The sequence below is a fragment of the Oncorhynchus clarkii genome, chromosome 23, assembly GCF_045791955.1.
Source record: "Oncorhynchus clarkii lewisi isolate Uvic-CL-2024 chromosome 23, UVic_Ocla_1.0, whole genome shotgun sequence".
Lineage (NCBI taxonomy): Eukaryota > Metazoa > Chordata > Actinopteri > Salmoniformes > Salmonidae > Oncorhynchus > Oncorhynchus clarkii.
Window position 1 is genome coordinate 29,084,155 of NC_092169.1, and position 25,183 is coordinate 29,109,337.

Sequence of the window (25,183 nt, forward strand, 5' to 3'; positions counted from 1 at the left end):
CCCTTGCTCATGGTTCTCACATGGGAAGTGAAATGATAGGCTATAATGACTTTGCTCAGGATCATGCATGCTGCAAATTACATGTAACTAACAAATTTCATGTAACTAACAAATTATATGCACCCTTACATTTTTTCTCCATGGCTCAGGTGACCAAGTGGACACAAGACTGTTTGGCTCATGTGAGTCACGAAGAGGAATAACTTTGGATTTGTTTCAGATTAATAAACATTGCCATGGTGGTGGGTGGTAATATTCAAATAAAAATCAACCCTGAAACTAAACGTAGGCGGAAAATATTTTTTATTATATTATCATAGGAAATGACACCACATTCACACGGATTCACACAAAGTGGGCAGTTCGGACTTCAAGCCAAAATATATCATAATTTGACTAAAACTATGACTTACTGACTTAAATCGTTATGCACCATCATGGGTAAGCTCTGGACATTGTTTTTCAGCTTGAAAAAGTGGATTTCTACCGGTGTGGGTGTTTAATTATATTTACTCCAAAATGTTCAATCATTTTGTCAGAACAGATAGTGCTGTGTTTGGTTTCAATGTGCCCCTGCTGATCACCCTTTTACCCTATTTTTGTTCAAGCCGAGCTGAAGCTCATTGGGTACACTTTTACTTTTGCATTACTCATGTGTTATTTGTTGGTGTCTCCTCAGGCACAGGTACTAATGCTTGTTACATGGAGGAGCTAAGGCACATTGACCTGGTGGAGGGAGACGAGGGCAGGATGTGTATCAACACAGAGTGGGGAGCCTTTGGGGACGATGGAATGCTGGAGGACATTCGCACAGAGTTCGACAGAGAAATTGACAGGGGCTCTCTAAACCCAGGGAAACAGCTGTATGTCCCACATATTAATACACTATAAATCAGACCTTCCCAATATCAGTTAAGTGCATTGATAGTAGTAGTCATCATACATGTCACATTTTCCCTCAGTGTTTAGCAACATATTGTATCTTTTTCTCTCCAGGTTTGAGAAGATGGTCAGTGGGATGTACATGGGCGAACTTGTGCGACTCATCCTGGTCAAGATGGCCAAAGAGGGATTTTTGTTTGAGGGTCGGATAACGCCTGAACTTCTTACTAAAGGGAAATTTGAAACCAAACACGTTTCTTCCATTGAAAAGTAGGTGTCAATCAGTTTTCTTTTCTTTAGGGTCTAGATGACTTGTGTCATGTAGCCATTTGCAAACTGAGCACTGCTTTGAGACTGCACACCATTATTGTACACCTTTGTAATGTAATTTGTCACCACTGAGCTCATCTCTTCTCTGAACCTGTCACTGTCCAGGAGTAAAGAAGGCCTCACTAAAGCCAAGGATATCCTAGGTCGCCTGGGTGTGGAACCATCCGCAGATGACTGCGTTGCTGTGCAGCACGTATGCACCATAGTCTCCCACAGATCAGCCAACCTCCTCGCTGCTACTCTGGGCGGCATCCTCTCCAGGCTAAAGGACAACAAAGGGAACCCTCGCCTACGCACCACTGTGGGCATCGACGGCTCTCTCTACAAGATGCACCCGCAGTGAGTAGCCTATACCAGTAGAGGGCCCCCTGGGTACAAGGTAGACTGTACCCAGCTCTTATTGTGCATCTTAATTGTGTATCTTGCGTTGAAGCTATGCAATTCTGTCAAATGGCTTAGGGAATACTACAATAGACTTTGAAAAAGAGACATTGATACAGAATACAGATGTCAAAGATATATTTTAGGTACTAGGGCCGAGTTGTGATGAGATACATAAAAGGTTGAGTTACACGTGAGAATCCAAGAATCCAAGGTCAGGTAATTTTTGTCTGACTGAGAATCACCCTCCCCATCTCCTCAGATATGCCCGGCGTCTCCACAAAACAGTCCGCCGCCTTGTTCCTGAGTCAGATGTCCGCTTCCTGCTCTCAGAGAGTGGGAGCTCCAAGGGCGCTGCCATGGTGACCGCTGTGGCCTACCGGCTGGCTGACCAGCGTCGTCAGATCACAGAGACCCTGGCTGAGTTCAGACTGACCAGTGACCAGCTGCTGGAGGTGAAGAAGAGGATGAGGACAGAGATCCAGAACGGCCTGGGGAAAAAGACCCATGACAGCGCCACCATCAAGATGTGGCCCACATATGTACTCAGCACACCAGACGGATCAGGTGAGAGAAGTTCAACTTGGATTTAAATTAGTTTCCCAGACTGTGATTCTACCAGTTGACCAGAGTGGTTTAGCTCTGTGACAAAACATTTTGAGATTCATTCCATTAATTCCATTTGACATACAGTGCCTTGCGAAAGTATTCGGCCCCCTTGAACTTTGCGACCTTTTGCCACATTTCAGGCTTCAAACATAAAGATATAAAACTGTATTTTTTTGTGAAGAATCAACAACAAGTGGGACACAATCATGAAGTGGAACGACATTTATTGGATATTTCAAACTTTTTTAACAAATCAAAAACTGAAAAATTGGGCGTGCAAAATTATTCAGCCCCCTTAAGTTAATACTTTGTAGCGCCACCTTTTGCTGCGATTACAGCTGTAAGTCGCTTGGGGTATGTCTCTATCAGTTTTGCACATTGAGAGACTGACATTTTTTCCCATTCCTCCTTGCAAAACAGCTCGAGCTCAGTGAGGTTGGATGGAGAGCATTTGTGAACAGCAGTTTTCAGTTCTTTCCACAGATTCTCGATTGGGAATTTAAATGGGAATTTAACCCTCTTCTGCTTCCCCTGCTGTATATAACCATATCAACAACTTAAAAGCTCCTTATCACTCGTTAATGCTTTAACACGCTACTGTATAATCCAGGCTTCTATGTAAACAGATGATATTGTGTATTTTTTTGGCTAAGCACTTCTTGCAGTGCCCTGATTAAGGTCAAAGTATTTCTAAGTCTAACACAATTACTTCACAGCACTCCCACACCTCCATGCAAGTCAAAACATCCAATGTCAATGAGAGATTCAACTCGACACACTGTTTGTCACTCATTTCAAATGGCTATGACAGTGGCAACAAGTACAATGCGTTGCAAGACTTTTCATAAGCATTTAGGAACCCTTTATAATGTGTTATTATGTCTCATAAAAAATATCTGGAAAATCAAACCGTTATTATCTCTTTTTACTAAAGACAGTATTGTTAATTTTGTTGTGTTTTCCAGAAAATGGGGATTTCTTGGCTTTGGATTTAGGAGGGACAAACTTTAGAGTGCTGTTGGTGAAGATTCGCAGTGGCAAGCGGCGGACAGTAGAGATGCATAACAAAATTTATGCTATTCCTATGGAGGTGATGCAGGGGACTGGAGAGGAGGTGAGTAAGTTTGGGAGTTTCCTGTGAGTATGGACATATATCTCATTCTGTACCAAAACAATGTCAGTTGTCCCACACATTTGAAAAGGAAGTTACTGTAAATGCAATAGCTCCTATTATAGATATAACAGGACATACGTTAAGCATATTCTTACAGCCAACCTTTGCAACCTGTGTAACTTAAGCAAATTTGCTTGTGCTTGTTGAAAAATACCCTCCATTTCCCACAGCTGTTTGACCACATTGTCCAGTGCATATCTGACTTCCTGGACTACATGGGTATGAAGAGCACTTGCCTGCCTCTGGGTTTCACCTTCTCCTTCCCCTGCAGACAGACCAGCTTGGATGTGGTGAGCTGACTCCTTATTTTACAGTAATCAGCCATCTATCAACTTTTTCATCTCAGACATATTGCTCATTAAAGCTATATTATATAGTCTATATTAAAATACAGCCACAAAACTGAGCCGGGATCTCCATCTTCAATTCTACGTTTCCTTTTAGGCTCACAAGAAGCTTGTCGTCCTGTTAAATTTTTTTTATGTGTGTGTTTTGGAGAGTTATTATTCCTGATATACCATAGTGTCACAATGCATAATTACGATGCATGCAGTTGTAGGCCAATTTAGAAACTGTTGGATGAATACATTACCCATAATTCTGTCGGCATCCATTCCATTATATGTGTGTGTGTGTGTACGTAAGTGTGTGCGTGTGTGCATGTGCGTGTGTGTACGTCACTAATAGAACATCTTTCTGTCTTTGTTCAGGGCATTCTGGTAACCTGGACCAAAGGCTTCAAAGCCACTGACTGTGAAGGGGAGGATGTTGTCGGGCTTCTCAGAGAGGGGATTAGTGCACTTCTCAGCCTTCACAAAAAGACAATTCTCTAAAAGGCGCTGGAGGACACGTCGAACGTGCTGAACATGAATCTGGAGTGACGGTGAAAAAATCAGGATATCGTCAAGGTAAACGAAAACAAAGATGTTCAGCATGTCTCTCAGGACATCATTGACTAATGCCTGAAAGACAGCTGGAGCGTTAGCGAGGCCGAAAGGAAGAACCCGGTATTCAAAGTGCCCTAACGGAGTGTTAAACGCCGTCTTCCACTCGTCCCCCTCCCTGATGCGCACGAGATGGTAAGCGTTACGAAGGTCCAACTTAGTGAAAAACCTGGCTCCCTGCAGGATCTCGAAGGCTGAAGACATAAGAGGAAGCGGATAACGATTCTTCACTGTTATGTCATTCAGCCCTCGATAATCTATGCAGGGGCGCAGAGACCCGTCCTTCTTCTTGACAAAAAAAAAACCCGCTCCGGCGGGAGAGGAGGAGGGGACTATGGTACCGGCGTCAAGAGCTACAGACAAATAATCCTCGAGAGCCTTACGTTCGGGAGCCGACAGAGAGTATAGTCTACCCCGGGGGGGGGTGGTTCCCGGAAGGAGATCAATACTACAATCATACGACCGGTGTGGAGGAAGAGAGGTGGCCCTGGACCGACTGAACACCGTGCGCAGATCGTGATATTCCTCCGGCACCCCTGTCAAATCACCAGGCTCCTCCTGTGAAGAAGAGACAGAGGAAACAGGAGGGATAGCAGACATTAAACATTTCACATGACAAGAGACGTTCCAGGAGAGGATAGAATTACTAGACCAATTAATGGAAGGATTATGACAAACTAGCCAGGGATGGCCCAAAACAACAGGTGTAAAAGGTGAACGAAAAATTAAAAAAGAAATGGTTTCACTATGATTACCAGAAACAGTGAGGGTTAAAGGTAGCGTCTCACGCTGAATCCTGGGGAGAGGACTACCATCCAGGGCGAACAAGGCCGTGGGCTCCTTTAACTGTCTGAGAGGAATGTCATGTTCCCGAGCCCAGGTCTCGTCCATAAAACAGCCCTCCGCCCCAGAGTCTATTAAGGCACTGCAGGAAGCTGACGAACCGGTCCAGCGTAGATGGACCGACAAGGTAGTGCAGGATCTTGAAGGAGAGACAGGAGTAGTAAAAGAAGAGAGGTAAGTGGCTGAGTGGAGAGGATCCGAAGTCGCTGGGTCCATTCTTGGTCGGATTCTTCTGTTAAGGTGAGTGAATGAGGACCCAAAAGCGAACTAACTTAAACAGAGCTTCTTTAATGACCAAACATAGGTAGGCTCAGATAGACCGGCAGATTCCGACAGGACAGGACAAGGTTACAGCAAACATGACGATAGACCTAATCAGAGGGAAAAAAGGGAACAGGTGGGGAACGGGGTGAATGGGTAGTTAGAGGAGACAAGGGACAGCTGGGGGAAAGCGGGGGGAAAAGGTAACCTAACACGACCAGCAGAGGGAGACAGGGTGAAGGGAAAGGACAGAGACAAGACAACATGACAGTACATGACAGGAGAGTTGGCATGACACTATAACCAGGGCCCAAAGTTTTTCCTTACCATGGGTCCAGAGCAGGAAAAACTTGGTATTAGTGCCTGTTCTACAGGATTACACAAAATATAAAAGCTGATATCTAATGGGCATCTATTGACAACCAAAAGTAACTTTAGGCTGCTCTTTTTGTTAGTTTTTGCCATGATATAGAAGGTTGTGATACAACATTTTAAAGGGGTATTGCTATAAAAAATTAAGTTCTCATTTCAGCAAGCATTGCTTCCCAGAGACATCCTGCACATGTGTTTCTATTGGTCGTTTCTCCAGGAGTTTGACTTGGACGTGGTGGCAGTAGTTAATGACACAGTGGGGACCATGATGACATGTGCATATGAAGAGCCTACCTGTGAGGTCGGCCTGATCGCAGGTTGGTCATCTGTGTAGCTTTTGATGTGGTGAATTCATGGATCTTAATAAACTACACCTAATTCATTATTACCTCCAACTTGGCCCAATTTACATTTCCAATTGCACACCCTGACATACCAAACGAGAATGGGCCCTACATCTCAACCAATACTCAAAATATAGGTTAAATATCCCAAGCAGGGTTACAGCAACTCCAGAGATGATCAGGCTCCCTGGGCTTTGCGGTGGCCACTCTGGTTTGGGTGTTCTCCGCAACACTAAGTGGTCAATCACGTTGTTCTGGGTTCCACTTCACAAGAGGAGGTCAGTAAAATGTTATGAACATCATGACAAATGGTGAATTAGAATTTTTTTTTTAACGTTCTGATTGGCCGAAGTGGTCAAGCCTCCGATGGGCCTCCGCAGGGAACTCTTGTAGCCTATAGTTCTTCATCATTTTTTGGAGTAACAGAGTTGACTTATTATGCTAGACCCACTCAGGTTTTTTCCACAAAACCATAAAATCTTTCCCAATTTTTTTTTAAAGGAATAGTTTCACCATATTTAAACGAAAGTTCAGTTCACGTAATAGGGTTGACCTTAAAATGAGGGATGGACGTAAATTAATTACTAATCACATGAAATAAATAATCTTCAGAAATGACTTTGTCAGAGCAACAAAATAACTAGGGCTTTACAATGACGGTGAAACAACAATCTGTTGTTCATGTAGTATTCATGTAAAAATATGAATGTAAAAACAAAATAGATATTTTCTTTTTGAGATTTTGAGATTTGGCCTGCAGTACCTTCGTGGACCCCACTTTGAAAAGAACTGATCTAGACAACTACATAATATTATTATTATTATTGTTTGATACCTGTCAAAGGTATGATTGTTGAATATGGTATGGTTTCTGGTTTCAGGAACTGGCAGCAACGCCTGTTACATGGAGGAGATGAGGAACATTGAGGTGGTGGAGGGGGATGTGGGGAGGATGTGTGTCAACATGGAGTGGGGCGCCTTCGGGGATAATGGGTGCCTGGATGATATCAGGACAGAATATGACAGAGCTGTGGATGACTTTTCACTCAACCTTGGAAAACAGAGGTGATTGGGCTGCTCTCTCGCCCAATCGAAATTACTTCACTTCGGCTAACTTTTATTGATATTTGATATGGAATAGTGTCGTTATTAGTTATTACATATACCTAAATGATCGTGGTTCTTTTTCATCTCAGGTATGAGAAGATGTGCAGCGGTATGTATCTCGGAGAGATTGTGCGAAACATCCTGATCGACTTGACGAAGCGTGGCTTTCTCTTCAGAGGGCAGATATCAGAGACTCTGAAGACCAGAGGCATTTTCGAAACTAAGTTCCTCTCCCAGATTGAAAGGTTGGTAGACATTTTGAATCTGCGATTGAAATGGTAACTGACTGAGTCATCATAACTTCCTTTTGTTGTGCAATGGCCTCAACAAAATGTCCTCTTACCCTCAGTGACCGGTTGGCGCTACTGCAGGTGAGGTCCATCCTGCAGCAGCTAGGTCTGGACAGCACATGTGATGACAGTATCATCGTCAAGGAGGTGTGTGGTACAGTGTCCCGCCGGGCGGCTCAGCTCTGTGGAGCCGGAATGGCTGCCGTTGTCGACAAAATCCGAGAGAACCGTGGGCTGAACCAAATGGACATCACCGTTGGGGTGGACGGAACACTCTACAAGCTACATCCACAGTGAGTAGTAATGATGTGATTGCAATTGGTTGAAATAACATATATCACAGTCATTAACTGTGTGTTTCAAGTTGACAATGACGTTATGATGAATGTTGAGTATGGGCCAGGAATGGTTGTGTAGTTTATTGCAGTTATAAAATATCTTCTTTCTATTCTCTATTCTCTTTGATCAAGTCCTACATCTGAATGGCTTCGTTGATTTACATTTTCAGTGTAACAATAGCATGAACAAAGTCAAGTGTGTAAGTGAAACTATCCATGTCTTTTTCTATCCCTTCACAGCTTCTCAGGGATCATGCATCAGACAGTGAAAGAGTTGGCCCCTAAGTGCAACGTCAACTTCCTTCTCTCTGAGGACGGGAGTGGCAAGGGTGCAGCCCTCATCACTGCTGTGGGCTGTCGCATGCGTGAGCAGAAGGAGCAGAAGAGCTGAGTGTGTTTGGCTTAACCCCCTCTCCACTCCTCTTCCTCCTCCTCGTCTTTCTCTCCTTATAGTAGCATACCACTCTAGCAAGAACACTTACAGTATTTTCCACTTAACCACTCTGCTTCAGAAACCAACCATTGTTCGTCTGTGGTGGGCAGATCTCAAGGGCACCAATGACAGAACATTTACATGCTTTAAACAATTTCACTTCTTCACCTGCTATTACCAGCCGTTTGGTCTTTGTGTTGATCTGCTATTCCGTATGCAAGGAACTGGGCTCTTTGTTTGATTTCATCTTATTTGTGATGTTATAACACTGCTTTGGGCCTTTGGGTATATGTATAATAGGAAATATTTCGGCTTTGAATGTTGTACCTGTATACCTTGCTCAGGTATATAAATGTAAATGTTATTTATTTGATTTTTGTATTGGGTGGATGTTTTGACATAATGAGTTGTAAGGGAGAATCATTGCAAGGTTAGAAGTTATCTTGTGAAATCTGGTTTTTATTTTTAACTTGGCATTCTTCTTTAAGTGTTTCAAAGATATCAAATGTCACCCTTTTTTGTATTTGCTTGATAGAATTTCTAGGGTTGTTATGAATGAACCATTGTTCCTTGACCTTTGAGTATCGTTTCATTGCTCAAGGGCAGGCTGCTCACAAGCTCATTCAAAAGTAAATGCAGCCACGCTGTAGGATGCTTCCTCAATGCATTGCTTTGGCAGTCTTTGTGAAACCTCAGGCCGAGTCATGTTAAGGGCCAGATTCAATCAGAGCCTGCTGAAAATCAGATATCTAAACTGTATCAATATAACTGGCTTTTGTGAATAAGATAATGACTTGAATTCCAGCAGTGCACAATGTACAAAAGGAGACATTTATAACAGAATGAATGGAGCAAGATGTGTGTGAGCATATGTTTGTATACTGCAGTTGAATGTTCAACCTTACTGTAAGAAAAAAAAATGCTATAAGATTATAGAATAAATGCTTATCTTATTTAGTGTCAGAAATCTAGAATACAATTATTTTGTACAATCAGAGATGCACAAAACTGGTAAAAAGGATGCATTGGGATTCATTTACATTTATTTTGATGTGCAACCAAATATAAAGTTGTTAGTCATCAGATAAAGACCTATTGTAAATGGCTTTTCAATAAAGGTCCACTTCCATTCTGAGGTTTTGTTCATGAAATGTTCCAGTGATAGTACAGTACATTAATAATATAGTATAAATTAAACAGTTAAGCCCCTGGACAAAGATGCTATGTTAGCAACAAGATTGTATGTTATTTTGTGAAATCATTTCACCTACAATACTGTGTCTGCACAGTCATGCAAAGCTACATATGTTTTTCATTTCAGTTATGGTAATGTTAAAATAACATTCTGCACATGAACACAATGTTTTATGAAGAAATAACTTTAACAGGAACTTGCCCTCATAAAGTAATTTATGAAATACACTGGCTTTATGCAATTATCTTGAGATGGAAAGTCATCCGACCTGAGTTGTCTACACTGTTATCAACATAGCCGTAATGAATTTCCAAAGTAGCCAGCACCAGCATATTACAATAATGCACAGCGTAACATTTTACAATACTTTAAATGTATCAATTCCTCAGTGGAGTGACTTTTCTATGCTACACTATATCAATATCAACTTTACAAAATACAACAATATTACAATAAGCATGACCTACATCATGTGACACCATAGGTAGCAAAAAATGTAGTGAGATATAACTTTGTCAATTAAATTTTTTGAGCACATCACAAGTCACAACATGAAAAAGAGTAGTCTAGGGCACAAAACTAAAATGAAATAAGCACTGTGATATTTAACAAAGGCAACAGTTACCGCATATTACATTATCCTTTTTAAATTCACATGATCTGCTTTTGACTGTTTTCGTGTTCTAAACAATGTGTTGATAGCCTTTTTTCTGATTTCAGAGAACCATTGAATAATGTATATTGTACTCCAATACTATTTTAATTGGACCATCTTGCACTGGCAAACACTTGTTAAAGATTATTTTCAACATTTTACACCATAGCTGCCAACATGTGCACTATGGGACACTACAGCTATCCCATATACAGTACTAGTCAAAGGTTTGGACACACCTACTCATTCTAGCATTGAGAGAATGCCAAGTGTTCAAAGCTGTCATCAAGGCAAAGGGTGACTACTTTGAAGAATCTCAAATATAAATTTTACTACTTTTTTGGTTACTACATGATTCCATGTGTGTTATTTCATGGATTTGATGTCTTAACTATTATTCTACAATGTAGAAAATAGTAAAAATAAAGGAAACCCCTTGAATGAGTAGGTGTGTCAACTTTTGAATGGTACTTTAACTCTTTCAACTCTTTTTTAACTCTTTTAATCCCCTTGCCACAAAACTTTTAAAAGGTTGCCTATTACAAGTCAAGTTCCGTTGTGTATGGATTTTGGTAACAGTTCTATTACTGTAGAAAAGATTGCAATATATTCTACTAGAGAACTAGGACTACAGTGGTAACATATTTCAGAGGTGAGCTGAAAAATAATCTGTGTAGTTTAAATATCACATAGAATTTGTGTACTATTAATAAAGTGTGTTAATTTATCAGTCTCTTATCAGTTACTTTATATTTCAGCAAATATTTACAAGTGGGTTCACTTGCATGTTTCACAATCTGGTCTACAAAACCAGGTAACACACAACATATACCAATATTATGCTAAAACAACACAAATAATATCACTACCTAAACACAGCAACATATTAGGCCTGGTGCTAATGCCATGGGAGTTCTCCTTCCCATTCTCCTGGAACCCATTCTCCTCCTGGATTAACAGTCATCTGTGAGGTATTTGGCGTGACTGAGTGACTGTACACAATCATAACATGATTTGTTTCACTTGACCTCTCCTAGCAACTGTCATCATGAGCTTGAGCATGTCCTCGTGTCCTTAGCATTTCATGAGCTTGACTGTGGTGTGGTCATCATGTTGGGTGGAGTTATGGCGGGCCACAGTGCCCTTGGTGTTCTCAGTGCGATAGCTGCGTGTCATCCTGAAGGTCTGTGTGTGCTGCAATTCCATCCTGTCTTCCTCTGACACCTTTATGAAGGGTAACCAGCTGAAAGCGTGACGGAACCCCGAGCGGAATCTAGAAAAAGAGATGGGAAAGGGAATATCAGCAAGGTCACCAAGTTAGCCAGCTTACATTGATAAACATTCCGAAATTAACTATTGCTTTATTGCTTTATTAATAAAGTTCAACCTAAAAAGGTGGGTTGTAGGTTGTTGAATCAATAATATCATGCAACTGCCACAATATGAGTTTAGTGATGTCCCTCTGGGTTTACCTTTGGTTGAGGCAGCAGTAGATGATGGGGTTGTATATGGTGGAGCTCATGGCCAGCCAGAAGATGGCCAGGTATACCTGCTGGATATACGTTTGCATGTAGATTTCCTTGTTGAAGCTGCCCAGGATGAAGTAGATGTGGTAGGGCAGCCAGCACAGGGCGAAGGTCATCACCACCACTATCATCATTTTCACCACCTACATGGAGCACAAAACATCACAACTCACTGAGACAGCCGAGCATCTCTGATGCCATGGCAACTATATGCACCAGACCTGGGTCTAAGCACTTGCTTTAGTGCAGCTCAAGCATATGAAGCGTTTGTTTTTGGTATGAATTTGTAATGGCCATACTGGTGTAACACTGGACACAATGCTTTCAGTAAATAGAGATACACATTTAAAAAAAGCAGGTTCTTATAAACTGTTCAGTCAAGGCTTTGCATTAATATGACATAGCTGACCTTGCGTTTGGCCTTGATCTGATTCTGGTAGTGATCTGAGGCCTCCCCTGGTATCTCACTGCCCCACAGTGTCTGACCAATAAGGCTGTAGGTGATCAACATCACCAGCAGGGGGAGCAGGTAGATCAGTATGATCATAGCTATCTGGTATCTGTGAGACAGTAGGACATTGTTCAGGCTCAAGTATTCCAGACAGAATGATGTGATAATGTGTGCTTGGGCTTTGAACATGACATAACATTCATTTCTAACCATGAAAAAAAGAAGACACTTTGATCTATGTTGTCATTATAGAAACTACATCTAGACAGACACACTACTGGAAAAGGTATTGTGGGTGTCTCACGTGAGATGGTGTTTCCCACCATAGTCATCAGGCCAGTTGACCATGCAGATGGTCCGTGGTGGATAATGCTGGGTGACAGAGTAGTAGCACTGGGGGAAAGCCAGGGAGAATGCCACCGCCCAGATGAGGCCAATCACAATCTTGGTGGATGTGGAGGACAGCCTTGGTTTCAAAGGGTAAATTATGGCCATGTATCTGTGGAAGAAAAACAAGCAAAAATCAGATACAGACAGAGATGTATAACAGTACATGTCATAGGCTGCTTAGAGTGCTGAAGACTGAAATGTTCTGAAAACCATGGTGATGCTCACTCATCACAATCTCACGGTCATGATAAGTAAATAGTAGTGCACTTTGCCGATAATCATTCTGTAATATATGAGTAACTTTTGTGCATCAGAGCTTTGAAAACAGCAATGTCTACAATACAGCGGATTTTTTTTAACTCATTAAGATATAGCGAATTTAATACAAAAAGGATGTGGTGCAGCAGGCAGAGTTATCCAGTTGTTAAAATGGAATATCTCATTGAATAGCATGCATATCATCGAAACACACACGCTGAGAGAGAGAGATGTAGAAAGGTTCATAGATTAAATGGGAATGTAACTAGGGCTCTATTAAATCCGCATCGCAGAAGTTCAGCTTTACAGCGTGATTGAAATTGAAAAGGCAATGTTCCCGCTTTAGCGGAGACTGCATTCACCGTAAACGCTGCATATGTTGGCTCGATCGTAAATTACCTTTATATTACTATCGCGGAACCCGTAACGCTTCACAGATAAACAGTAGGCTAAGGGCTCTATTCTATATCTCCATAGGGATATACAGAATAATATACGAATTGTCCTTATATCAACAGAATAGGTGGATTTGGGAAAGCTAGCGCGCTCTTTTACCCGCACAGAAACTGACAGACTTCACAGTGCATGTCTGTCACACACCCAGACAAAAACCTTTTGAAGGGATACATGAAAAAATACGTTGTAAGCGAATTCAATAATATAAGAATTACAATGTATTGCACCATTAGGATGTGCAGTGCCCAGTAAGCTATATTTAAAAATAAATGTGAATATAACTCAGAAATATAATACAAATTAACGCATGTGATAATTATTGGATTATTGTCTACTTCAATGACAAGTAGCGTCATTACACATGTATCTGACTGATGCAGCCATTGTAGAGGTTGATATGATTATGTCTTTGGAACGTGCCTAATTTAAAGAAATTCCCCATGGTTTGAGTGAACATTTTTACTTTTGATGTCCCTGAACAATTGTGTGTTCTCTACAGACTAGAGTATGCAGGCTATATCACATAATAGGAAGAAGGCTAGTTGTATGTTCTTACCTGTCAACCGCAATAGCTGCCATAGAGTAAATGCTTGAAAACATGGCTGTGATGGGATAGAAGTTCTGAAACCTACAGTATCCCAACCCGAAGTACCAGTCGTTGTGTATAGCATAAACAAAATTGAAGACAGTGTTAAAAGTAGCCATCGAAACGTCTGAGAATGCAAGATTTACTATAAAATAGTTAGTCACTGTCCTCATTCTTTTGTGCGCCAAAATTATCCAAATTACAGTGACATTTCCTGTGACAGACACAATCACTATCAGTGAATAAGCAATTGCCCACAGTGCCACTTGCCAATCCGGCTGTTCAAAACGATTGATGATCGTCTCGTTTCCATAATCCTGAAAATATATGGTTGTTGAGAGGTTGAGCGGTTTCGAAGTTGTATCCATCTCTACCTCAAATTGCACAAAATAATTTTGGAAACAGCATTGGATTAATAATTAGTTCAGATGTCATCCTCGAGCACATTGTCCTCTCCTTGAACAAAAACTACCCATTTCAGAACCATTAAGATTTTGTTAAATTAGAGGACCCTCTCCAGCTATCTTCTGAGTAACGGTAGCCCCGGCTGAAGTGGGCTCCATCCAACCTCTGGAGCCTTGCCAGTGGCGCGTGCGTAAAACTGAGCTGCTAGCAGTGGTTGGAGTGCCACGGTTTTGAAATGTGCGCAAGAGCCTACTAAAGTGTAGGGTTTGAGATTTCAGTATGATATAACATCTGCGAAAGTACAGGTGCGCACTTTCAACAATAACATCTGATTTTAGAAGTGGTGTCAATAACAAATAGCAAATATGGCCGCATGCAGCAGACTTCCAGAAACCTGCAGAACACAATGAAGCAAAGCAGGCACACACGTAAGAGCAGGTTTGTGGAGTAACTGATAACTGGTAACTGTTATCAGTTACATGTAATATGATTACAAAAAACAGTAACTAATCTACTACATTGCCAGAAAAAAACAACATTGTAAACAGATTACTAATAGTTTAGAAAAACTAGATGATTCATTATTGGATTACTTATAAATTCAGAAATGATGTTTGCTGAAAAAAATACATTAATGACACCTTTCTATTTTCTCAATGATATTCAATTCACCATTAAAAAAAGGCACAAGTTTAAGTTTGTTCCACCAGAGTGAGTCTGACCACACTCCTTTGTGTCTTCTTCTGGGCTCCAGAGTGTGTCAGCGGTCTAAAGCACTGCATCTCACTGCTAGAGATGTCACTACAGACCGCGGTTCAATTCCAGGATGTATCACAACCGGCCGTGATTGAGAGTCCCATAGCGCAATTGGCCCAGCGTCGTTTGGCCAGGGTAGGCCTTCATTGTAAATAAGAATTTGTTCTTATCTGACTTGCCTAGTTAAATAAAGGTTAAAAAAAATAATGCCTCTTAAGGGGATAGTCATCCAAAAGTAAGTGAAATTAATCAGGTTACCTTACTGAGTTTGGGTAATCCAAAGTTTCCTTACTGATTACAATTTTGGATAGGCAACTAGTAACTCTAACAGATGAAATGTACAAATCAAAATGTATTGGTCTCTACATAGATTTGCATATGTTATCACAGGTGCAGTGAAATGCTTGTGTTGCTATCTCCAACAGTGCTGCAATACCTAGCAATATTTTTTTATATTTTTTTAAATACACCATTTGTTTAAAAAAAAATCTGTATTATATAGGATGAGCCATGACTAGAATACAGTATATACATATAAAGTGGGTGAAACAGTATGTAAACATTATTAAATTGACCAGGGCAGGGTACTGATGATTGTTTAACAGTCTGATGGGCTGGAGATGGAAGTTGTTTCTCAGTCTTATGGTCCCATCTTTGATGCACCTGTACTGTCTCCGCCTTCTAGGTGGGTGAACAGGCCGTGGCTCAGGTGGTTGACATCATTGATGATCTTATCCTTCCTGTGACAACCCTGGATGTGAGTTAGTTAATCAATAAGGCCCGAGGGGGTGTGGTATATGTCCAACATACGACGGCCAAGGGAGTTGCATCATGCATAAGAACTGCCCTTAGCCATGGTAAATTGGCAATATACCACAAACCCCCAGCAGTGCCTTGTTGCTATCATAAAGTGGCTACCAATGTAATTGGAGAAGTAAAAATATATGTTTTGTCATACCTGTGGTGTATGGTCTGATACAGTATACCACGGCTGTCAGCCAATCAGTATTCAGGGCTCGAATGACCCTGTTTATAATTTATATTGGTCATATACCACACTCCCTTGGGCCTTATTGCTTAAGTGTTTTATATAGAGGATGGAGAAATTGTATCAGTCTACAATGGGCTCTTTCAGGAAAATGGCTCCATATAGCTGATCGGGGTCAAGAGGTTTAACCACAATGATGCCATGCGACCAAATATCAACACGCCCATGGGCTAATATTGCACTATTGATGTACCAACTTGTCCATTGCAAATTGGACACTTAGTATTTTTATTGCATTAGTGTAGCATTGATTGATATTGGAATATAAAAGTGTGAGAATTAGTACTATGGCCCAGTTGTTTTTAAAAGCTGAACATGATATCTGCATGCAGAGCAATGTCTACAATACAGCTGTATTTTCTTTACTCATTAAGATATCGAATTGAATACAAAAAGGATGTGGTGCAGCTTTAGGATGATGATGATATATGAGAGAGAGAGAGAGAGAGAGAGAGAGAGAGAAAGAGAGAAAGGTTCAGAGTCCATCACACCGGCAACCACTCCCCAATGATTCAGGCTCAACATACCAGATATGTGCCATTCTATTTCAAGTGGCCTACCACAAGAAAACAACATCATACAGTATGTGGCAAGAAAAGGTTGAATGAATGCTTCTTTCAACTTACTGTCTAAAATCAACAATATTAAATCCACTGTCTGGGTACCATCCAGGTACTCTCCCCACCTGAGACAAATACCAGCAAGCCAAATTAATCAAAATAGATTTGTAATGAATCTGCAAACAGGCAAAACATAAGGTTAGAATTGTTGAAATGTTCCATTGGTTCAGTAAAGACATCTTTCAGAGTACCTGGGCTAAAATCAATCAAAATTCCGTAGATATTGTTTAGCCACATTGTGAAATTAATTTTTTGTCTTTGAAACGTAACTCTGCTGACATAATATTGAAAAAAGGCAGTACCTTTGTGCATGAAGTTTTATGTTTTGGTTTCAAAATTCATAATAGAATCTAATGTTGCTACATTTTACATGGCCTACCCTACCACATTTGAGAGTACCCTATAGACAATCTTACAAATAACCACATCAATGATTGTCTATTCCTCAAAATATAGGGTAAACAAGAAAACAAGGGAAGCAAGAATAACATTGGTATAGGCCTATATCAAAACCAGGTGTTGTATACAGTGTACCCTACATGTCCATATAAATTAATTATAAAATATTACCAGTAAATATGTTTGGTCTGTAATGTCAGAATATATATATATATATATATATATATATATATATATTTGTTCATGGTGTAGCCTACGATTGCTTTTTGAATGTACCTTGTTTTAATGTGGAAGCTTTCATTTCTAAATGGTAAAACATGTATGAAAATACACTCAAATAAAAAAAAAGGTGACATTCTGTACTGTCGCCTCATATAAAACAATTTCTCAAATCCAAAATGCTGGAGTATGGAGACAAATGTACAGTTTTAGCTTCACTGTCCAAATAAATACGTAGGCTATAACTCATTATGCCTGTATATGTGCATTTGATTTATGCATTGAATTTCTTCCAACAGTGAAACCAAAATAAAACTGAATTGATTGCCTTACTGAAATAGAGGAACAATCAGGAAACGCTAAAAATGTAACTTATGAAGTAAGCAAGCCTACCAAAATCAGAAGCCACAGTGGCATAAATGCGCCATTCATTCCTCGCAGTGTCCTAATTGGGGCGTCTATCTATTCAGTCAAATAACTGATCAGACAGCACGAGGCGACGCGGTACAGAGTTCAAAGTGTGGGGGACGAGAAACAGGAAGTCCATCGTTCAGGATCAAACATGTCCAATGATGTTAGATATTGCGAGAGGTTCTCCTACGTTTTTCTGAAGTTTACCGTCATTGTATATGCCACTATCTTCTGGGTGAGTAGCCTATGCTTTAATATCCCCGTATCGCCAAATAGATAACCAAGGCAGACTCGATGCAAATAACACACGGCGGATGAACAGACTCGCGCATTCCGGTAATTATCCCTTTCTGGTGTTTGTGACAAAAGGGTAATGCGTAAATAGTGTAGCCTATTAGGATTTTTGATACGTTCTATTGAATCGACAGTTGCCAGATCGTGTAGCCTATAGATGGTGGAGCCTATAGATGGTGGATTTGGGGCTGGTGGTGGTTTGATAGGCATGGGTACGTATTTTCTACATTGTTTACGTTTTTGCTGGTGGCTCACTCCTGAGTCCGATGGAATTCACATTTTACAGTGTGTGGCTTGGAAGGGCATCTGACAGTATAAGTGCTAATAAATGTCATGTCTGGATAATTAAACGACGTGTGAGAGGACCCAACAAATACGACCCCATTGTGGGCAGGGGTGTGGATATAACTTTATAGTTATTTTTGTGTTACTGTTTAACTGTTCTGTTGTGATGTCAACTTATTTTGTACACCCAATGATAGTCTGTAAACCTACTTTAGGTAAGTGTATGTGACGAAGTTTCTCAGGTAAAACATACACACTGTACAAAACCATTTGGAAAGAACAGGTGTTCCTTAAACTGACAAGGGCTTTGTATCAAACTCATAAGACACACCCTCATTCACTTACCCTCTCCTTATTCCCTTGTGGGAATCCCTGCGGCCATATTTGTCGTTGGTCCAAATGATTAGCCAAGCAAGGGAAGTTTGCGATGTAAGCCCCTCAGCCCTCGTTTTTAATGGCGTTTGGAGTGTACAATTATTTTAACTTCAGGGCCTGAAATGCCCCATAATTCAATTTGTGATGTCTGCTTGCTATCATACAGTAGGTGTATATTAATTATTTATATAGTTAATAAGTAGACATGCAGTCATTGACTGTAGCAGATGTAAAGCACCCACATACCGGTGGCTGAAAACATAATCGTCTAGTGACTAATGTCCAGATAAGGCCAGTTCATTTTAAAATGAATTCCTCCTCCCTTGCCCTGCAAGTGTAAACTCATCAGATGTCATCAGAAGTGTCCACTTAACCTGAGGGGAGAGGGTTTGTCTGTTAAGTGTTTGGAATGCAGCCCAGATGAAAGATATGAGCCCTTAATGATGTCACCTGTTAAATCCACTTCAATCAGTGTAAAAAAGGGGAGGAGATAGGTTAAAGAATGATTTTCAATCCTTGAGACATGGATTGTGTATGTGTGCCATTCAGAGGGTGAATGGGCAAGACAAAAAAAAATGTAAGTGCCTTTTGAACGGGCTACGGTAATAGGTGTCAGGCGCACCGGTTTGAGTGTGTCAAGAACTTCAACGCTGCTGGGTTTTTCACACTCAACAGTTTTCCATGTGTATCAACAATGGACCACTACCCAAAAGACTTTCAGTCAACTTGATGCAACTGTGGGAAGCATTGGAGTAAACATGGGCAGCATCCCTGTGGAACGCTTTTGACACCTTGTTGAGTCCATGCCCTGAAAAGTTGAAGGCTGTTCTGAAGGTGAAAGGGGGTGCAACTCCGTATTAGGAATGTTTTTCTGTTGTACGTATGATAGCAATAGTGATGGGAAGTTCAGCACTTTTTACTGACTCGTTCAGTCAATAACAACTTTCAGCTTATTTTGTTCATTTTAGTCAGTAATGCCCAGAGCACGTAGGCACTACAGGCAAACGACAAACTCAAAATAGCCTTGATTCTACAAAACTCTCATTCATTTGTCGTTCACCATAACAGGCTTGTTGGAGCTGTCATCTGGACTGAGGCTTGTAAAAATGTATGACCATTTGTTGATTTATGGGTATACAAATAAGATGAATTCTTGGTAGCCTAAATTTGAAACAACCTCTAGTTGTGGCCGCAACCGGATTAGATTGTGAATGACTCTTGGCGGAATGCATCGATTGACTGCCATGAGGGTGAAGCACAATATCGTTTGCGAACTGCAGCACCTCAAATGATTTGTTCTGGAATTCGAGTTTGTTGATTAGAGGCTGTGTATGTTTTGGTTCTGCAAAGCTGTGTCCATAACATTCAATAATCAATGTATTGCATTCATTCTTGCTCCATGTGATCAATTATCAGTTCTAAACATGTTTTTTTCTCTCTTCTCTATGCTTCCTACAGCATGATCCAATTTGCCTGAGCGCATATACAGTGTATGACTGACAGTGGTTGGTTGGAGCACGTCACCGGAGGGGCGCATATTAATTCTGCTGTAGTATTCATTGCTGCCAGCAGGTCAAACAAAATAATACAATTAATGAGTCACTCAGAAAAAACTAACCATGACTCTCAAGTCAGTAAAAGCAGTTGTTCAAAACAAACAAATTGTTCACGAACTGTAGATCACTAGATGGCAACAACTTTGTCTTTGATACAATTGTAACAGGCAGCCGATCCAAAGGGGTAGGCTTATTTCAGGCGACGTGAGAGCTGCCCTTGGGGCCACCAATGTAGAGCCGCTGAGCAAGAGTGCATCGGCCCAATGTGGGCAGCCAACATGAGGCCAATGTTTTAACCCGCATTGGGCCCACATCGTGCCAATGTGAGTAGGTTTGCTGGGAAAAGATGGGCTTATTTCAGGCAAAGTGAGGGCTTCCCTCACCAGATATGGGCTGTCAACATTCGGCCAATACCTTTGGGGCCAATGTGGAGCCGATGGGCCAATGCGCCTTTGCTCTATGTGGGCAGCCTATTTGGAGCCAATGTTTTAGCCTGCATTTACCCCACATTGTGCCAATGTGGACATGTTTGCTGGAGAGTTATAGCGTAGAAGTTCTGTTTCAATTATTTGTTTCGACATCTCAGTGCGATTCACAGAATCTGGAAGATGCTTGAAGAACCAATCACACACGTCTGTCAGAGGCAGACCGGTCGAGTGGCTAATGAGGTGAGCCTCTCCCTTCATACTAAAGAGCCACTCGCCTGTCATTCTCAGCTCTCCTCAGCATGACTTGATTTGTTTTCTGGTTCAACTGTTCACAGGTGTTCCACAAGGTTATGCCACCGAGCGCAGGTTTCTCAGCTTAGGTCTTGTTGGCTGACTTTACCGAAAGGAACGTTTTTGCTTTGGCTAATTAGCGGTTTCTTCCCTTTTGTCTCCTGTGGTAGCTAGCTTCACACAGCTATCTACTAAGCCTTTTTTTAGCTTAGCTGCAAGGTTAAGTTAACCTGGCTAGCTATCCTACCAACTATCTTTTCTACCTGGAAGGGTAGAATTACTAGCTCACTCTCTTGTTTAGGTCAACTTACCAGCATGCCACGTTGACTAGACCGACCGTCCTAGCTTCACTACTTATCAGTCGGGAGCCACACTTTTGTTCGTCCCAAGACCAACATAGCCAAAGAAAGTTAGCCCTAACATTGTGCTAACTAGCTAGGCTACTAACCCACGAAGCAAACTCTAGCTATGTTCACATTGTTGAATGATTAGCTTCTCCGTCTAACACTGTGCTAACATTCTACCGTCTAGACGTCACTGTGCATTCTTTGGTACATACTGTACTCTTTTGAGGCCTCTGAGGGTTGATGCGTTGAGACTACCTGGCTTCAGAGAGCATGTGTGATACAGGAATTGGCCAATTCCCGCTGTGAGATATCAAAACAAATAATTGAAAGAAATAAAGGTTACTTGCGTAACCCCGGTTCTCTGATATTATGAGTGAGATACCTCACCACATTCCCCTACTCGCCACATTGTGCGGAAGTTCAGCATCCTCGAGAATGACCAGGGGGCGGGCTCATCTCACTCGCCACTCGACCGGTCTCTGACAGACATGTGATTTGGTTCTTAGAGATTTTGTGAATCCCACTGTGATATTCATAATATCAGAGATCCGGGGTTACGCTAGTAACATTATGACAGGGTTCCCCAACTGGCGGGCTGGGTGCCTGCAAGCTGACTTCGGTCGCCATCTGGACGGTGTTTCCTCTGACACATTCGTACAGCTGGTTTCCTGGTTAAGTGAGTAGAGTGTCAAGAACCAGTGTGGCTTGGCAGGGCTCTCGACTTTCGCCTCACCTGAGTCCATAGGGGAGTTGCAGCGACATGACAAGACTGTAACTACCAATGGGAAGGCGTAAAATATTATATATATATTTTTATTTTTTTTTGTCTTTGGAAAGTATTCAGACCCCTTTTCCCAAATTTTGTTACGTTACAGCATTATTCTAAAATTGATTAAATTGAAAATAAATTCTCAGCAATCAACACAATACCCATAATGAAAAAAGCAAAGAGGTTTTTAGATTTTTTTTGCACATTTTGTAAACATAAACGGATACCTTATTTACATAAGTATGCATACCCTTTGCTATGAGACTTGACATTAAGCTCAGGTGCATCCTGTTTCCACTGATCATCCTTGAGCTCTTTCTACTACTTGATTGTAGTCTACCTGTGGTAAATTCAATTGATTGGACATGATTTGGTAAGGCACACAACTGTCTATAAGGTCCCGCAATGCATGCCAGAGTAAAAAGCCATGAGGTCAATGGAATTGTACGTTGAGCTCTGAGACAGGATTGTGTCGGCACAGATCTGGAGAAGGGTACCAAAAAATGTCTGCAGCGTTAAAGGTCCCTAAGAGCACTGTGGCCTCCATCATTCTTGAATGTAAGAAGTTTGGAACCACCAAGACTCTTCCTAGAGCTGGCCGCCTGGCCAAACTGAGCAATCGGAGGAAAAGGGCCTTTTTGTTAGGGAGGTGACGAGAAACCGATGGTCACTCTGACAGAGCTCCAGAGTTCCTTGGAGATGGTTGTCCTCCTGGAAGGTTCTCTCATCTCTGCAGCACTCCACCAATCAGGCATTTATGGTAGAGTGACCAGACGGAAGCCACTCCTCAGTAAAGGGCACATGACAGCCGCTTGGAGTTTGCCAAAAAGCACCTAAAGACTCTCAGACCATGAGAAACCAAATTCTGATGAAACCAAGTTTGATGTCTTTGACCTGAATGCCAAGCGTCACATCTGGAGGAAACCTGGCACCATCCCTACAGGGAAGCATGGTGGTGGCAGCATCATGCTGTGGGGATGTTTTTCAGCGGCAGGGACTGGGAGACTAGTCCGGATTGAGGGGAAAGATGAACAGAGAGATCCTTGATGAAAACCTGCTCAGGACCTCAGACCGGGGTGAAGGTTCACCTTCCAACAGGACGACGACCCTAGGCACACATCCAGGACAACGCAGGAGTTGCTTTGGGACAAGTCTTTGAATGTCCTTGAGTGTCCCAGCCAGAGCCTGAACTTGAACCCGATTGAACATCTCGGGAAAATCTGAAAATAGCTGTGCAACAACACTCCCCAACCATCCATCCTGACAGGGCTTGAGAGGATCTGCAGAGAATAATGGGAGACTCTCCAAAAACAACAAAGAAATCTATACATTTTAAAATAAAGCTGTAACCTAACAAAATGTGGAAAAAGTCAAGGGGTTTGAATACTTTCTGAAGGCACAGTCCAAACTTTTCACTGGTACACCACTTCATTCCAGGGTTTTATTTTATTTTTACCATCTTCTACATCGTATAATAATAGTGAAGACATTAAAACTATGAAATAACATGTATGGTATCATGTAGTAACCAAGAAAGTGTTAAACAAATCAAAATTAATTTTAGATTTGAGATACTTCATAGTCGTCACCCTTTGCCTTGATGACAGCTTTGCACACCTAAAGATGTTTAGAGGTGCTTCAGGGTCAACCCTGAAGAAGGCACTGCGTGCCGAAACGTTGGTTGGGAGCATATTTAGTTTGCGACTTTCTTTTTATACTGTTGATCAGAGAGAAACATGAGGACCACAGGGGTTTGGGAAATATTTTGGTAAAGGATTACCTACATAACACATTCATAATGAGATGTTAACAGAAGTCAACAACCACAAGTGGATATTTGCCTGTTTTGCCGCTGTTAACATAAGCATGTACTGCTTATGAATGTGTGGGTCAAATGTGTTATGTAGTAGGTAGCCTACCCTTCAAGTGTAGCGTCACCAGTATTTTGATAGACTCGGAACTAGCTAATTTCTGTTTAGTACATGTTCTGCCCCTGTTAAACCTTTTTGAAATGTACCTGGGTATAGTAGGCCTACAGGATGGTTAGCTTACCTGTCAATCATCATAATTAGGGCGACCATCAAATCTTTGTTGTGGAGGATGGAGATTTAACCGGGATTAATGTTTCCGACAACAGGAAATTGTGGGAGCCAATGATTTACCACAGGTGCTGACTGAAACAACATATTGAGGAACAGGACTCAGGGTTATAAGTGCCCACATTTTATTAGAATAATATACTTATTTTAAATTTCCTATTTTTCTCCCTCCACTATTTACTGTCAATTAAATGTAGCACTATCAGGGTGTAAACAAAGGTATGGTAGGCCCACTGTTTTCAACCTGTTTTTTTGTTTTTATTCACTGTCTCTGCGGAACTGAAACTTGCTGAGACTGCAAGCCAGGCGGGTATTCCTGTATTTGTCGACTGCAACAGCTTTTGACATGTTAGCCTATTATCTGAGTGCATTTGGTTCTCTGGGAACAATTGTCACTTTGTCTCAAGTGTATGTTTTGCTATTTTCAAACTCTGCTTTCTTTCAATCAAGAAATACACTTTATGTTCTACTGATTAGACTGTCATGAAATATTGGTTCTCTTATCAATCTTGGTTCAGGAAGTCTTTACTCTGTCTTCAAGCAACCATCAAAGACTTTGCTGCTCAAACTTGGCAGGTTGTTCCAAGCCAACATCTCTTGTTACCAATCTCGGTTGATTGAAGACCGAGCAAACACTATCACAGGCTTTGCTATCACTGATACTTTTTTTAGAGATTTTGGCTTGGAACAACCTGCCAAGTTTGAGCAGCAAAGTCTGTGATAATTGCTAGAAGACAGAGTAAAGACTTCCTGAACCAAGATTGATAAGAGAACCAATATTTCATGACAGTCTAATCAGTAGAACATAAAGTGTATTTCTTGATTGAAAGAAAGTGGAGTTTGTTGCCAAAGTTAAGCAAGTTGGTTGGAAATATTTGTACTTTGTTTAACGGAATTACTCTGAGGGACAGTATTCAGTGATGGATTCACCCATTGTTGTGCTTTTGAGTATTTGGAAAATAGTTTTAAAGCATATTTCACTCATGAAGTTTTAACATCTCACTGTTTATGCATTTGCATTCCTATAGATCTACTAACAAACTTATAAGTGTACTG

General features: G+C 41.2%; 3 protein-coding genes across 3 annotated transcripts in view; 2 read left to right on the plus strand and 1 right to left on the minus strand.

Moving 5' to 3' along the window:
• Window positions 1-10,885, plus strand: part of LOC139381528 (hexokinase 1) — a 40,640-nt gene extending 29,755 nt beyond the window's left edge. Inside the window, exons 7-19 of the mRNA XM_071125147.1 lie at window positions 680-863; window positions 997-1,152; window positions 1,318-1,551; window positions 1,856-2,160; window positions 3,168-3,316; window positions 3,547-3,666; window positions 4,087-4,171; window positions 4,794-4,801; window positions 6,014-6,113; window positions 7,022-7,205; window positions 7,337-7,492; window positions 7,597-7,830; window positions 8,116-10,885. Coding sequence (XP_070981248.1) covers window positions 680-863; window positions 997-1,152; window positions 1,318-1,551; window positions 1,856-2,160; window positions 3,168-3,316; window positions 3,547-3,666; window positions 4,087-4,171; window positions 4,794-4,801; window positions 6,014-6,113; window positions 7,022-7,205; window positions 7,337-7,492; window positions 7,597-7,830; window positions 8,116-8,266 — 2,066 coding nt within the window. The 3' untranslated portion in view covers window positions 8,267-10,885. The remainder of the gene's footprint in view (window positions 1-679; window positions 864-996; window positions 1,153-1,317; window positions 1,552-1,855; window positions 2,161-3,167; window positions 3,317-3,546; window positions 3,667-4,086; window positions 4,172-4,793; window positions 4,802-6,013; window positions 6,114-7,021; window positions 7,206-7,336; window positions 7,493-7,596; window positions 7,831-8,115) is intronic.
• Window positions 10,886-11,071: 186 nt separating this feature from the next.
• Window positions 11,072-14,196, minus strand: LOC139381535 (tachykinin receptor 2). The gene is made up of 5 exons (XM_071125156.1): window positions 13,796-14,196; window positions 12,440-12,634; window positions 12,094-12,244; window positions 11,631-11,827; window positions 11,072-11,431 (listed from the first exon to the last, which is right to left on the minus strand). The coding sequence occupies exons 1-5, from the start codon at window positions 14,191-14,193 to the stop codon at window positions 11,233-11,235; spliced, it is 1,140 nt and encodes a 379-aa protein (XP_070981257.1). The 5' UTR covers window positions 14,194-14,196; the 3' UTR covers window positions 11,072-11,232.
• A 3,588-nt stretch (window positions 14,197-17,784) lies between these two features.
• LOC139381487 (tetraspanin 15) overlaps window positions 17,785-25,183 on the plus strand; it is a 46,574-nt gene continuing 39,175 nt past the window's right edge. Inside the window, exon 1 of the mRNA XM_071125075.1 lies at window positions 17,785-17,918. Within this exon, the coding sequence (XP_070981176.1) occupies window positions 17,835-17,918 (84 nt within the window). The 5' untranslated portion in view covers window positions 17,785-17,834. The remainder of the gene's footprint in view (window positions 17,919-25,183) is intronic.